The sequence below is a fragment of the Nerophis lumbriciformis genome, linkage group LG22, assembly GCF_033978685.3.
Source record: "Nerophis lumbriciformis linkage group LG22, RoL_Nlum_v2.1, whole genome shotgun sequence".
NCBI classification, from domain to species: Eukaryota; Metazoa; Chordata; class Actinopteri; order Syngnathiformes; family Syngnathidae; genus Nerophis; species Nerophis lumbriciformis.
In genome coordinates, this window is record NC_084569.2 from 3,405,840 (window position 1) to 3,422,320 (window position 16,481).

General features: G+C 38.9%; 1 protein-coding gene across 1 annotated transcript in view; it reads left to right on the forward strand.

The window, feature by feature from the left end:
• Positions 1-16,481, forward strand: part of LOC133615650 (tubulin-specific chaperone D-like) — an 88,223-nt gene that overhangs the window by 48,121 nt on the left and 23,621 nt on the right. The window contains exons 17-28 of the mRNA XM_061974398.2: positions 207-292; positions 3,155-3,235; positions 6,756-6,829; positions 6,949-7,066; positions 7,140-7,200; positions 7,282-7,304; positions 7,382-7,413; positions 7,494-7,556; positions 7,619-7,695; positions 10,525-10,606; positions 12,774-12,892; positions 12,982-13,073. Of these exons, the coding sequence (XP_061830382.1) occupies positions 207-292; positions 3,155-3,235; positions 6,756-6,829; positions 6,949-7,066; positions 7,140-7,200; positions 7,282-7,304; positions 7,382-7,413; positions 7,494-7,556; positions 7,619-7,695; positions 10,525-10,606; positions 12,774-12,892; positions 12,982-13,073 (908 nt within the window). The remainder of the gene's footprint in view (positions 1-206; positions 293-3,154; positions 3,236-6,755; positions 6,830-6,948; positions 7,067-7,139; positions 7,201-7,281; positions 7,305-7,381; positions 7,414-7,493; positions 7,557-7,618; positions 7,696-10,524; positions 10,607-12,773; positions 12,893-12,981; positions 13,074-16,481) is intronic.

Genomic DNA, 16,481 nt, shown 5'->3' on the forward strand with positions numbered 1-16,481 from the left:
TCATTTGCTGTCAAAATAGTGTCGAGGTCTTCATGATACAACTTGTAGTGCTCATGAAAACGTTTGAAGCTGGAATAGCCTTCCAGTACAGCTTCAGGGCAGCAGCGAACTACAGTTCCTAACTGTCACTGAGCTCTAAATCACTCTTCAAGTGTGTGGCCACGTTCCTTTGTGCTGAATTGGCGTGTTTGTCTGTCAATCAATAGGGGACATTTCCACATGGCATTGACATTGCAACTGCAGCCGACTACCATGCAGTGGGAAATCGCAACAACTGCTATCTGAAGACCAGGTAGGAAAATACATGCAGTAATACCAATATTCACCATGAATTGATTAACGTGGACCCCTACTTAAACAAGTTGAAAAACTTATTGGGGTGTTACCATTTACACAGGCCTCTTAGTAGGAGACAAAGAATGACATTCTGATTGACACATTTTACATATACACTGTAACTCTGCACTTGTCCAATGTCAGTGACGTGCGGTGAGGTTGATGGCTGGTGAGGCACTGACTTCATCACAGTCAGATTTACAAACATATGAACCCTACAGAGTATCTTATTCACCATTTGATTGGCAGCAGTTAACGGGTTATGTTTAAAAGCTCATACCAGCATTCTTCCCTGCTTGGCACTCAGCATCAAGGCTTGGAATTGGGGGTTAAATCACCAAAAATTATTCCCGGGCGCGGCGCCGCTGCTGCCCACTGCTCCCCTCACCTCCCAGGGGGTGAACAAGGGGATGGGTCAAATGCAAAGGACAAATTTCACCACACCTAGTGTGTGTGTGACAATCATTGGTACTTTAACTTAACTTTAACTTTACACATACAAACTTTAGCACACAAAAAAGCACATTTAATAAAAAAACGTTATTATGGTCTTACCTTTACTTAGAAATGCGCCGCTGTTGTGCTGGATTAATGAACCCCCTGATGGGAGTGTTATATCAACTAAAGCCCTCACTTCAACTTTCCACGTGCAAGATTGAATCTATTTAAAAAAGTGTAACCAAGGGTTTATAAATGTGGCCTATACTGCCTCACCTGCCATCATGGAAAGAAAAAAAATTTAAAAAGACAAAAATATATATTAAATTGTTAAATGTATCCAGTGATTATACTATAAAGTTATTTTCCATTTAACTTCACCAGTTTTAGATTATTTTTATTCAAAATCGCTGAATTTTCACATTTGCCGTTCAAACACTGAGAAGAGACGGTGCGGTGAACAGCAGCCAGTTGAGGCACGTCACTCAGTGCCGCAACATGGATTGCGCAATGACTCGGCTAACTGCTGGCCTGCTGTGCAGTGAGACTGTATTGCTATATGAATTATATTATACATTTCCATAGTTTAGTTAGCTGAGGTATATAATGTACAGTGTATTTTGTCAACAACTGTATGTGTGTAAAGTATTTCTTGTGCTGAGCGATCATAAAACGGCTGCAAAAGACGCACTGACTGAGGCTCGACTTCTGCACCCCCGCCGTAGAATTGTTATATCAACTAAAGCCCACACTTAAACTTTCCACGTGCAAGATTGAATCTATTTTAAAAAATTATTTCATAAGAAGCCAAAAAGTGCAAAAACAATAATGTTCGTGTTGGAGGAGTTGTGAATGACTGCAGGGACACAACATTAGATACACCTGCAGACTGCAGGTGTACCTAATTCACAACTCCTCCAACACGTACATTATTGTTTTTGCACTTTTTGACTTCTTATTAAATAACTTTTGTAACCTATTTTCATGGGCTTTCCTCTTTGTGATGTTAAGTTCCTGTTATGCGCTGTTATACAGTATATGCCTTGAGCTCTTATTTTGACGGCGCTAAGAGCGGAAGTGATGTCACGTTGCGGAGGTTTTTGAAAGAATGTAAATAAAGTGGTCCTCGTGTAAACTGGAGCCTCCGTGTTTGTTATTTTGTAGTTTCATACAGTATAGGCCACATTTATAAACCCTCGGTTACACTTTTTTAAATAGATTCAATCTTGCACGTGGAAAGTTGAAGTGAGGGCTTTAGTTGCGGCGCATGGACGTAATTTCTAAGTAAAGGTAAGACCATAATAACATTTTTTTTATTAAATGTGCTTTTTTGTGTGCTACAGTTTGTATGTGTAAAGTTAAAGTTAAGTTAAAGTAGCAATGATTGTCACACACACACTAGGTGTAATGAAATTTGTCCTCTGCATTTGACCCATCCCCTTGATCACCCCCTGGGAGGTGAGGGGAGCAGTGGGCAGCAGCGGCGCCGCGCCTGGGAATCATTTTTGGTGATTTAACCCCCAATTCCAAGCCTTGATGCTGAGTGCCAAGCAGGGAAGAATGCTGGTATGAGCTTTTAAACATAACCCGTTAACTGCTGCCAATCAAATGGTGAATAAGATACTCTTTAGGGTTCATATGTTTGTAAATCTGACTGTGATGAAGTCAGTGCCTCACCAGCCATCAACCTCACCGCACGTCACTGGTATTGTTGCATTTGAACAACTTAATTGTTGATAATAGAGGTAAATTATTGGTATTGTTCATTATCAATAGCGCTATTTTTATTAATATTTGTATTTTTGTAGTGTAATAATGCTCATTGTCATTTCTGTGTTATTATTTATTTCGCTAACTGCTGCTTTGCTCTCACTTTTACCATCATATTTGTACTTATCGTATTTGCTGATGTTGCTCTATTGTTGTTGTTGTTGTTGTGTTTGCTGTTGTTGTTGTTGTCTCTCTGTCTAATCCCCCTCTTGTCCCCACAATTTCCCCCTCTGTCTTCCTTTTTTTCCTCTTTCCATCCCCTCCTGCTCTGGCCCGGCTGCACCAAATGATAATATAAATACATTTAATAAAGTCATATACAAATAAGGCAACAAGAGAAGTATCCTACACTTCTCTTTTGTAAAGTAAATGTGAACAGCCGATATGGGCATCTACATCTACTATATGATTTGCCTAAGAAAAAAAAAAAAGTGAGATAGATTTTTCTTATGTTGGTGTTCATAAACAGTCTCCAGAGACACATATTACTGTACATTATTAAAAAGTCAGTCTTGCATTATTAAGTCCTACCACCATCACATTTTTAAAACAATAATCCAATTCCAGTGTTTTAATGCTCAGTTTCTTGTTTTTTTGTTTCTTTTTTCAGTGTTTACATTTCCAGTTTTCCAGAGTACACCAATGCAATGATTGACCACTTGGTCGCAATGAAGATCAACCACTGGGACAGGTAAGTACTTCTATACCAGTGGTTCTTAACCTGGGTTCGATCGGGCTTAGGGGTTCGGCGGAGGTCAAAACACACCCGACTCATGGTGTAAATACAAACTTCTCCCTATCAGTGTATTACGGATACGGCAACAGCAGAAGTCAGACTGATTTCCATCCATCCATTTTCTACCGCTTATTCCCAGACTGATTTGCAGGTGTGTCATTTGTTGTGAGTTTATGCACTGTGTTGGTTTTGTTCTTTGAACAAGGTGATGTTCATGCACGCTTCATTTTGTGCACCAGTAAAAAAAACATGGTAACACTTTAGTATGGGGAACTTATTCACCATTAATTAGTTTCTTATTAACATGCAAATTAGTAACATATTGGCTCTTAACTAGTCATTTTTAAGTACTTATTAATGCCTTATTCGGCATGGCCTTGTTATAACCCTAACCCTCTAACCCTGACCCTAACCCTCTAACCCTAACCCTAACCCAGGGGTCGGCAACCTTTACCAGTCAAAGAGCCATTTTGACCAGTTTCACAAATTATAGAAAACAATGGGAGCCGCAAAAATGTTTGAAATTTTAAATGAAATAACACTGCATACAAAGTCTTTTTTTTGCTTTGTGCTATGTATAAACCAGGGGTCTCAGACACGCTGCCCACACCTTTTTATGGAATTTTTAAGCTGGTGCGGCACGCGGGTTTTAAATGAATAGCGCTTGTCAGCGTCATGCGTGCCGTGATGGTACATATAGCGCCCACTACAACCAGCGTGCCTGATCAACCACATGTTCAATGTAGCTTCCGCTTGCTCACGTAGGAGACAGCAAGGCATAGTTGGTCAACAACCACACAGATTACACTGACGGTGGCGGTATAAAAAAAACAACTTTAACACTCTTACTAATAATGCGCCACACTGTGAACCCACACCAAACAAGAATGACAAACACATTTCGGGAGAACATCTGCACCGTAACACAACATAAACACAACAGGACAAATACCCAGAATCCCATGCAGCCCTAACTCTTCCGGGATACATTATACACCCCAGCTACCAAACCCTGCCCACCTCAACCGACACACAGAGAGAGGGGGGGGGGGGGGGGGTTGATGTGTGAGGGAGCAGGCTTAGGGTGGGGGCGGGGTTTGGTGGTAGCAGGGGTGTATAATGTAGCCCAAAAGAGTCAGGGCTGCATCGGATTCTGGGTGTTTGTTCTGTTGTGTTTATGTTGTGTTAAGGTGCAGATGTTCTCCCGAAATGTGTTTGTCATTCTTGTTTGGTTTTGGTTCAAAGTGTGGCGCATTATTAGTAAGATTGTTAAAGTTGTTTTATATGGTCACCGTCAGTGTAACCTGTGTGGCTGTTGACCAAGTATGCCTTGCTGTCACGTACGTGTGCAAGCAGAAGATGTATATTGTATAACAAGTGTTGGGTTGGCACGCTGTTAATACAGATTGTAGAGGGCGCCAAATGTTGTACCATCATGGCACGCCCTTATTATAGCTGTAAGGGTGAAAATCGGTGAATATTAATCCCGGGAGTTTTCTGCGAGAGGCACTGAAATCCGGAAGTCTCACGGGAAAATTGGGGGGTTCAGCAAGTAAGCTGCTGAGCCGCATCAGAGTGATCAAAGAGCAGCATGCGGCTCCGGAGCTGCGGGTTGCCGACCCCTGCCCTAACCAAATAACTCTAAATTAAGTCTTTGTTACTTACAATATGTTCCCCTAGTGTCCAAAAAACTCTAAATTAAGTCTTTGTTACCGTATTTTTCGGAGTATAAGTCACACCGGAGTATAAGTTGCACCTGCCGAAAATGCATAATAAAGAAGGAAAAAAAAATATATAAGTCGCACTGGAGCCTGGCCAAACTATGAAAAAAACTGCGACTTATAGTCCGAAAAATACGGTACTTAGAATATGTTCCCCATACCAGAGGTGGGTAGAGTAGCCAGAAATTGTACTCAAGTAAGAGTACTGTTACTTTAGAGATTTATTACTCAAGTAAAAGTAAGGAGTAGTCACCCAAATATTTACTTGAGTAAAAGTAAAAAGTATGTTGTGAAAAAACTACTCAAGTACTGAGTAACTGATGAGTAACATACACACACATATCATATATATATATATATATATATATATATATATATATATATATATATATATATATATATATACACACATATATATATATACACACACATATATATATATATATATATATATATATATATATACACACATTTATATATATATACATATATATATATATATATATATATATATATATATATATATATATATATATATATGTACATACATATATATATATATATATATATACACATATATATATATATACAGTATATAATTTATATTTATTTATTTTGCCGTTTTTGTTTACATGTTAAAGGTGTTTTAATGAATATACATGCATGTTTAACACATATAGATTCCTTTCTTTCATGAAGACAAGAATATAAGTTGGTGTATTACCTGATTCTGATGACTTGCATTGATAGGAATTAGACAGTAGTGATGATAACGTCCACGTTTTCAAATGCAGGAGAAAAAAAGTTCCTCCTTTCTGTCTAATACCACATGAAAGTGGTTGGTTTTTGGTATCTTATTTGTCCAGCTTCCATATTCGTTTTCACACACTTTACAAGAAATACATTGGCGGCAAATTCCGTAGCTTGCTAGCTTGTTTGCGCTGGCTTTCGGAGACTCTTATTTTGAAAGCGCAGGCGCGATGGAGCGGCACTTTTATTGTGAAGACAGGAACTGTGCAGTCAGTCTTTAGGCTTGTGACGGGATGTACGTTTGAAATAAAAAAGTGTCTTTTTTCCTTCACACTTTTGATTGATTGATTGAAACTTTTATTAGTAGATTGCACAGTACAGTACATATTCCGTACAATTGACCACTAAATGGTAACACCCCAATAAGTTTTTCAACTTGTTTAAGTCAGGTCATGTGACCGCCTGGCTCTGTTTGATTGGTCCAACGTCACCAGTGACTGCATCTGATTGGTGGAACGGAGTGAACGTCACCAGTGACTGTATTTGTTGAAACGCAGGCACTTTGAAGGTCTGTCTGACAGACCAAAACAAACAAAGCGTGCATTAACAGATGGATTAAAATTAGTAGCGAGTAGCGAGCTGAATGTAGATAAAAGTAGCGGAGTAAAAGTAGCGTTTCTTCTCTATAAATATACTCAAGTAAAAGTAAAAGTATGTTGCATTAAAACTACTCTTAGAAGTACAATTTATCCCAAAAGTTACTCAAGTAGATGTAACGGAGTAAATGTAGCGCGTTACTACCCACCTCTGCCCCATACTAAAGTGTTACCAAAAACATAACTTTGTCTTGAATTTGAAAAAAACTAAACATTTTATTTTTAACTAAAGAAGGGTTCATATACAACTGGTGGCGTTCGGTACCTCAAACAAAGTTAAGAACCACTTTTCTTTACCTACAGTGCATTTTTTTTTTAGATCATTTTTTATGTTTTTGTTTTTTTCAGTTCCATTCGAGAGCTCACATCCAAAGCCCTCCACAACCTGACGCCTCAAGCCCCTGATTACATGGCGACTTCAGGTAAGCAATGTCGCCATACCCGTTTGCTTGAAAGTTAAATTCCTCAGGAAGCACATCTTTTTACAGAAACCTACAATTATTGAAAACAAATTGCGCTTTCTGTCTTGTTTGTTTGCAAGTTTTGCCGCAGCTGTTGCTCATGGCAGTGGCTCCCGACCTTCACGGTCGCCACGGCGCCATCTTGGCGTGCGCTGAGGTCGTACACGCGCTCTACAAACTGGGCCTGCACACCAGCAGGTAAATGTTTTGTAGAGGACACTGCTCACAACCACAGGTGCATCACTTTAAAACAAACTCCATTCCTAAACAGGACCGTAGTAGACATAATTCCCCCAAAATGTGTGGAGGCGTTGAAAGATATTCATCAGAAGGTAATGCATGCTCCACAAGGTATAAAACTGGGGTCAATAACTCACACTTTTGCTAAATACCATGTGTTGACCTACTTTCAGCTACAAGACAGGAAACAGTACAAGTAGGACGAAAAAAATCAAACATTCCTAACGTTTTATGATAAGAAAACATAACTATTGTTTTTCCAATGTTGTGCAGGGGTTTTGGTGGAGAGCTGATGAGGCCAGCGAGTGAGTGAATCTTAAACAAATTAAAATGCAACAACATCAAACTAACATGAGTAAGATTTTATGAGTTATGGTTTTTGCAGTGTGCGGACTTATAGAAAAGCTTTCCCTGTCCAAAATGCCCTTCAAGACGGACCCAGTCATCAGTGAGTCATGTAGTTCAATGACAGGCTTGTATGTGCCACTGACCAAGTGTACTGGCTTGCAGCTGGCTGGCAGTGGCTTATTGACGACACCATCAAGACTCTGCATCTAGTCTCCAGCAGCGCCAAGGACGGCATTGTGGTAGGACGAAACATTACGCAATTTTATTCAGCATCTTTTTCCTTGATAAATAATTTGCCTTTGCAAAGACAATAATGCTCAGTTGTTAGTGTAGGCAGGTCTAATGTGGAGCACAAGTGTGACAATTGTATTTACTATTGTATAGGGGTGTAACGGTACACAACAATTTCGGTTCGGTACGCAGTGTTTCCCACAGGACAGGCATCTATTTGTGGTGGTGTGGTCGGGGGGCGGGGGGTGACGGCGGCAGCGGCGATGACCAAGAAGAACGCGGAGTTGGAATATAAGTACAACACTTTATGTACATATTTAGCTCATTAAAATTACCGACAGGAAGGCGAGAAACACTTTATTTCAACAGACTCTGGCGCCGTACCCGTCGTCAAAACTCCAAAGACCGACTGCACAGTTGCGCTAACAAAATAAGAGTCTCAGAAAGCTGCCGTGCACAAGCTAGCAAGCTACGGAGTTTGCCGACAATGTATTTCTTGTAAAGTGTATACAAAGGAGTACAGAAGCTGGACAAATAAGATGCCAAAAACCAACCACTTTCATGTGGTATTGGACAGAAAGGAGGACTTTTTTTCTCCTCCATTCGAAAATGCGGACGTTATCAGCACCACTGTCTGATTCCAATCAATGCAAGTCATCAGAATCAGGTAATACACCAACTTATATTCTTGTCTTCATGAAAGAAAGGAATCTATATGTGTTAAACATGCTTGTATTATCTTTAAACACCTTTAACTTGTTAACAATATTAACTATATGTGTTAAACATGCTTGTATTATCTTTAAACACCTTTAACTTGTTAACAATTTTAACTATATGTGTTCAACATGCTTGTATTGTCATTAAACACCTTTAACTTGTTAACAATATTAACTATATGTATTAAACATACTTGTATTATCATTAAACACCTTTAATTGATTAACAATATGTGTTAAACATGCTTGTATTATCTTTAAACACCTTTAACTTGTTAACAATATTAACTATATGTATTAAACATACTTGTATTATCATTAAACACCTTTAATTTATTAACAATATTAACTATATGTGTTAAACAGGCTTGCATTATCATTAAACACCTTTAACTTGTTAACAAAAACATATATTTCATAAATAAGTAAATATAAATTATATATATGAATGAGGTAGATCCCCACGACTTGATCAATTGAAAAGTAGCTCGCCTGCAGAAAAAGTGTGAGCACCCCTGAGTTACACCCATCTGAACAGGTCAGCCACCTGTTTAAAGCCCGATCACAGTTGAAATCTTGAAATGAAGGGCCTTTAATGGCCAAAACATTAACCTGGACAACATTTTAACAGCTGGTTGGCTCAGATTTTATTCTTTTCATTGCATTCACATGCTGCAGTGGACAGTGGACAATTTAGCTTCATTATTAATGCAGTATCTGAAGCACCGTCTCCACGTGTGTTTATTGACAACAGGGTTATAACCTGGACACGTTAGCTCGTCGGTATGGTAACACGTGACGTGACAACAGCGGCGGTGTTAATGAAGCAGCGTCAGGCTGCTCACCGTCAGTGAAACGCTCGGTGAAATCGCGGATTAACGTTAAATATATGACGAGCCGCGAGCGATGCAGCTATAACTTATCTACCTACAACCTATATTACATTCGTATTTTCATCCCGTCCCTCTTCTTCTTCTTCTTCTTCTTCTTCTTCTGGCTCACCAGGTGAATTAAGTGCTATTGGCGGAGTTACAATGCATAGTAGGCTACCGCCACCTACTGCACCGGAGTTGTAACTACAAGGTACATTCACAGACAGAGTCCCATTGCTTTTATGAGCGGTCGAGCGAGTCAAAAGCCGAAAAATCCATTTGTGGCGGACGTAATTCTTTCGTGGCGGGCCGCCACAAATAAATGAATGTGTGGGAAACACTGGGTACGTACCTCGGTTTAAAGGTCACGGTTCGGTTAATTTTCGGTACGGTAAGAAAACAACAAAATATACATTTTGGGGTTATTTATTTACCAAATTTGCAAAATCTTCCACCAAAAATATTTTTCTTAGTGTAATATTTGATGTGAAGTAATGGGAACCTTGGATAGGTCAATAATTCATAATAACATTGATTTTGATTCAATATTATGTTTTGAGCAATGACAGTTTGAAAGAAAAAAAAACAGCTTTGTTTTATTAGTCAACATTGCAACTTTTTCTAAATTACATTTAACCTTTAAGCTTTTTTATTTCACTTTTGTTATGTTTTTGTTTTTATTTTAATAGTATTTTTAGAATGTGCCGTGGGCCTTTAAAACATTAGCTGTGGGCCGCAAATAGCCTCGGGGGCACACTTTTGACACCCCTGCTATAGATAGTAAAAAATAAAATGTGATAAATCAATGGATAAAAAGCAGAGCCTGGTGACGCATGCGCGTTTATCATAACTCTCTCTCTCTCTCTGTCTCTGCCCCTCCCTCACCAATGCTGCTGTTTGTTTTGTTTTTAACCCCTTCTTAACCCTGAACGTACATTGAAAATACACGCAACCCCAACTCAAAATGCCGGACATTTGAGGCATTTATGAAACTCCGCCCTGACAGCTCCGCAAAAGAGGACATGTCCGGTGAAAAGAGGACGTATGGTCAGTCTATCCTAGCCCGTTAGCTGCTAGCATGCCGTGTGTTGTGCCTCGGTGTGCATTGTTTACACAACGTGCGTTACGCTACTTAATATGTCCGTGTGGAAACTCGTTCGGTACACCTCCAAACCGTACCGAAACGGTTCAATACAAATCCACGTACCGTTACACCCCTACTATTGTAGCTTTTGTGTGCCGGCAGGCTGCTGTGGTTTGTGCCCTGACGGCCTTGTGTGAGGAGTACTACCAGGCCCAGACTGGCCAGGCTGATTCTGAGAAGCAGAGTGTGTTCTTTTTGCTTTACTACTGTACATTTAAATACAATTCCCTACATTTTGAAAGGGGGGGATGTCATTAAAATGCTTTCAGGGTAAGAATATTAGGAAATTGTGTGAAGGGTCTGGTTCAAAAATATCTGAATCATTTTATTATAATTAAAACAATACAAAGTATTAGGACCACAATTAGAGATGTCCGATAATATCGGACTGCCGATATTATCGGCCGATAAATGCTTTAAAATGTGATATCGGAAATTATTATATATATATTATCGGTTTCAAAAAGTAAAATGTGTGGCTTTTTAGAAGGCCGCTGGGTACACGGACGTAGGGAGAAGTACAGAGTGCCAATAAACCTTAAAGGCATTTCCTTTGCGTGCCGGCCCAATCACATAATATCTACGACTTTTCACACACACAAGTGAATGGTCAATAGCCATACAGGTCACACTGAGGGTGGCCATATAAACAACTTTAACACTGTTACAAACATGCGCCACACTGTGAACCCACACCAAACAAGAATGACAAACACATTTCGGGAGAACATCCGCACCGTAACACAACATAATAACAACAGAACAAATACCCAGAAACCCTTGCAGCACTAACTCTTACAGGACACTACAATATACACCACCCGCTACCCTCTACCCCACGCCCCCCACCTCAACCTCCTCAGGCTCTCCCAAATTCCAAGCTGCTGTTTTGAGGCATGTTAAAAAAAATAATGCACTTTGTCACTTCAATAATAAATATGGCAGTGCCATGTTGGCATTTTTTTCCATAACTTAATGCATCCAGCGGGCCATCACAACAACATTAGGCTTAATACTGTGTTCATTCCACGACTGTATATATCGGTATCCTTTGCTCTGATTTTGTTTTTTTGCGCTCTCTTGATGATCTTCAAGAGGTAGTCACCTGAAATGGTTTTCACTTCACAGGTGTGCTTGAAGCTCATGGAGAGAATGCCAAGAGTGTGCAAAGCAGTAATCAGAGCAAAGTGTGGCTATTTTGAAGAAACTAGAATATAAAACATGTTTTCAGTCATTTCACCTTTTTTTTGTTAAGTACATAACTCCACATGTGTTCATTCGTAGTTTTGATGTGACAATCTACAATGTAAATAGTCATGGAAATAAAGAAAAGGCATTGAATGAGGAGAAGGTGTGTCCTAACTTTTGGCCTGTACTTTATATGCACCACAATTAAGCGCTAAATGTCTTAAAAAAAAATATATATTTTTAAATCCGTTCTTGAAGATTTTGAATAGATTCAGAATCGTAATGAATGTGAGTCAATTTTTTACAGCCCCACTAATAAATAATAAAACACATTTGATGAAAACAAAGCCATACTATTAACTGAAATTTAAAGAAACCTAATAGGAAATGTAAAGGATTGAAATTTTGATAAGACAATTTTGTGACAATGAAGTTGTGATGTTCATTGGAAAAAAAATAAAAAATTATGACAATATAGTCAAAATATTCGGAGCAAAACATTTTGAATAATGTTATATTATGAGGAATGACGTGCACATTTTATGAGGGTAAAGTTGTAATATTAAGATATGTTTTTAAAGATAGAGAAGAGAAAATCATGTACATTTAAGAAAATAAAGTAGTACTACTGTTAGTAACTACTAATTGTATGAGAATAAAGTGGTAATATTCTCAGGAAAAACATAAGCAAATAAAGTGGAACATAAACGGCTGCATTAAACTGACAACTGTCAAGGATGTTGTCAAGTTAGACAAACATTGAACAAGTAAACGTGAACAATAGACTTATATTCTGTACTTTGTTCAATAATAATGTATTTAATGATAATACCTAATTAATTTTGAGAAAAAGAGTGTGGTTGATGGTCTTTTTTAAAAATTATGAACATATTCTTGTAATATTATGAGTTATTTTTTTCTTTAAACATGTGTCCCCATACTGTTGTTACTCCCTTACCATTACAACTTATTAATGAAAATGTTTCCCCCAATTTACTAATAATCATAATTTGGTTCTGTACTTCTTTCTACTTTCACATTCCACCTTATTGTTCACGCCTTTGTGCTTAAAATAAACACTCCATCAGCCCTTAGGCCATTCTAGGCAGCAGTGTGATAAGCATTACAGACAAAGGTGACCTTCTAAATGAATGTGTGTTTAGGCGTCGTGATGACTCAGTACATCGACGAGCTGAAGAGCCCGCAGATGCTCACCCGTTGCGGCTCTGCCCTGGCCCTCGGCTGTCTGCCAAGCTTCATGATCCACGGCAAACTGAAGCAGGTGTGCCTAAAGTCAACACAAGTCGTTGACATTCTCGTCACTGCAGCGTATCAATGTCAACTTATTGTCTACTGTATGCTTCTCATTAGATCCTAGAGGGTCTCGGGCAGATGCATGGCGCCTGCTTGAGAGAAGGGCGTTTCCCAGAGGCCAGGAGGGATGCGGTCCGAGCCGTGGCACAGTGAGCTTTTTTCTTGTTGTATAAAGTTGTGATTTGTTTTTTCTAGCATATTTCTCACAAACCCTTTTGTGTCATACTACCTGATGTGTGCAAGCTTCAGTCAGGCTGACTGACAATACCTGCAGGACCTGAATGACGTGTCAGCATACCTGCCAACTACTCCGGTTTTCCCGTAATTAGTACGGTTTTCATCAACCTATTCCGGGTTACGGTTGCAGTGATAAAAAATACGTTTTTCATTAATTAAAAATTTAAAGTTTTATTCACGAAATCGCGTAACAACAATGACAATCGACACTGCTTCCCGTAACTTCCTATCGAGCCATTCCGAATGCCATGCGCGAGGCTATTTATAGCACCGCTGCCAAGCACGAGGCACCAGTTGTATGGCGTCACATTAGTGCCAAAAATCCGAGCGCATAAAAACTGTTATCGCGCGCTGATTCTCAACTTCGTGCGCGCGCGCGACACCATTTTGCGCGCGCGCGGTGCCTTTCTGCGCGCTCTCTGTGTACTCCTGGCATCTCTCCTCGCGCTGTCATGTTTCTTTTTGGCACTTTGGGGGCGGGTATGCTTAGACGGCCCCTCCTTTCTGATTGGTCAGGCGAAAAACGCTGAAAAATGCTCAGAGCCAATCAGAAGTATAGCAGGGCGGGTCATCGTCAATATGTATCAAGATTTACGGAGGAAGAAGTGGATAAAAAAAATGTCGCGCGCTGATGAAGGTTATTTCATACCACATAAACACAATACAGGGTAATACAAAATGTGACCCAAATAAATAATAAGACAACAAACACCATAATCACATCTTTCAGCCAGAACTGGTCCACCAGCAATAACATTATTTTATATTTTCACTTCTTCTTGAACATTTGTTTTCTAATTTATGGAATTTCTTTTGATTCAGCCATAAAATTAATGAAATAATCTTTGAATTTTGTTTTTAAAATGTTAAAAATAGCTTTTAATAATGTATTCTGAAACCGTTTAAAATAATCAGAGAACTGACTAACACTGACCCTACACAACTATGTTGCACAATTAAGTCTTTTTTTTTTTTTTAAAGCGAAAGAGGTAATTTCAACAGGTACAGCATCCTATGTCATATCTACATGTAATAAGATTTGTAACAAGGCAAACCGTTTGTAAATTGGTGGAAAATCGAGCAAGTTATGGTAATTTAAGTAGTACATGTACCATTGACATCAATGTAATGATTGAGGCTAGATGTCCGAGGTAAGATGGCTACAATGTTGCTACGCTGGAGAATGATTGGTCATATGAAAAATGCTCACAGCCAATCAGAAAGGAGGGGCCGTCTAAGCATACCCGCCCCCAAAGCGGGGAGAGATGCCAGGAGTACACAGAGAGCACGCAGAAAGGCACCACGCGCGCGCAAAATGGTGTCGCGCGCGCGCACGAAGTTGAGAATCAGCGCGCGATAACAGTTTTTATGCGCTCGGATTTTTGGCACTAATGTGACGCCATACAGTTGCCATTGTTTCCAAATGAGCGAACGATCATGGAATCAGCCGGAGAAAAATCGCAAACGAGTCTTAAACCGAAAAGAAAACTGCAGTCATTCCGTAAAGAATATTCAAAAGCCTATCCGGGAATAATTATCCGTTCCAAAAAGGGTGAAAACTACGCGAATTGCACCTTGTGCAGACAAGATTTTTCGATCGGACACGGAGGAATTAGCGATGTAAAAGACCACGTTGGGACAAAAAAACACAAGTCTAATGCCGTTGCTAAATTTGGATTTTAGCCACAAAAAGATAATGACACCAATGTTATCTATTGGAATTGTTTAGTACTGTTATACTGTTAAAAGTGTTTATACTATTTATGCTTTCAAGTCCAAGTTGAAGAAATCTTGTTAAATGTTGACAGCATAACTACCAAAATACAGAAGTATGTCCTTAATATTTTTGCAGTGCTATTTCTGTTGAAAAGTTCAAATGATTACATTAGAGATGTGATGTGCCACTTTTCAAGTGTCTGATGGCTTCAATTAATTTTCATTCATTTTTCATATTTTGAATTCTTTTGAAAGGCTTACAAAAAAACTACATTTGAATTGTAATTCCATGCTATTGACAGGACTATTAATTTTAATGAAGTTAGCTTACCATGTTTACAGGATGATAATTGTGATAGAAATGTGAATTTTAGGCACAGAATATTTTTTACAATTGAACAAGGCAGTAGATTATACAAGCTTGGACAGAAAGTTAATAATGACACCAATTTTTTTTTTTTAAAGGAATTGTTTAGTACTGTTTTACCATTTGTTTACTGTAAAAAGTGTTTATACTTTCAATTAACAAATTGAAGTCTTGTGAAAGGTTGACAGGATAACTGGCATTAACTGTCAAAATAATTTCAAACTATTGAAGTTAGCTTACAGAATAAACATGTCAATCAACCCATATGATTTTTGCTGTAATATTTTTGTTTTGAAAAGTCACTGTGACTGATAGAAAAGTGATGGTTTTAGCAACATTTTAACCTGTCTGAATGCTAATAATCATTTTGCGTCGGGGGGGCGAAGCTGAACCCCCCACCAGGACTTTGTCCTGGACCTACCGGGGCCTGCAGCCCCTGGACCCTGGCTACTAGGTTTTTCTGATTTCAAAAGTTGGCAGGTATGCTACTCCTCACACCTCCTATTTAGTCACATAGTCTATACTTTTTTTTACTAACTCAAGAGTTTTGTTTTAGGCTCTCTTTAATGTTTTAAAACATGCTCTACATAATAAATATGTACATATTTAAATAATATTTTTTACTACAAATTGTGCTCTCTTTTTGATTGATTGTTTGAGAAGTTTATTGACATCTTAAAGAATGTAATCCATGTAATGCTTTAAAAAGGCAAATGGATGGCACAAAAAGCCAAAAGGCTTGTTTCCATTGTGGTCCATTAAATATTCATCACATTTGATACATTCAATAATAAAAGACATATAAGCTGTAACATGTATATAAAAAAATATGTTTAAAAAAAGGGATACATTATGTACATATACACAGTATACATGTCAGGTGATTTCAAAAACAATATCTGACCTAGTGAGGGTTGGACTCCGCCAAGGCTGCCCTTTGTCACCCATTCTGTTCATAACCTTTATGGACAGAATTTCTAGGCGCAGTCAAGGCGTTGAGGGGATCTGGTTTGGTGGCTGCAGGATTAGGTCTCTGCTTTTTGCAGATGATGTGGTCCTGATGGCTTCATCTGGCCAGGATCTTCAGCTCTCACTGGATCGGTTCGCAGCCGAGTGTGAAGCGACTGGGATGAGAATCAGCACCTCCAAGTCCGAGTCCATGGTTCTCGCCCGGAAAAGGGTGGAGTGCCATCTCCGGGTTGGGGAGGAGATCTTGCCCCAAGTGGAGGAGTTCAAG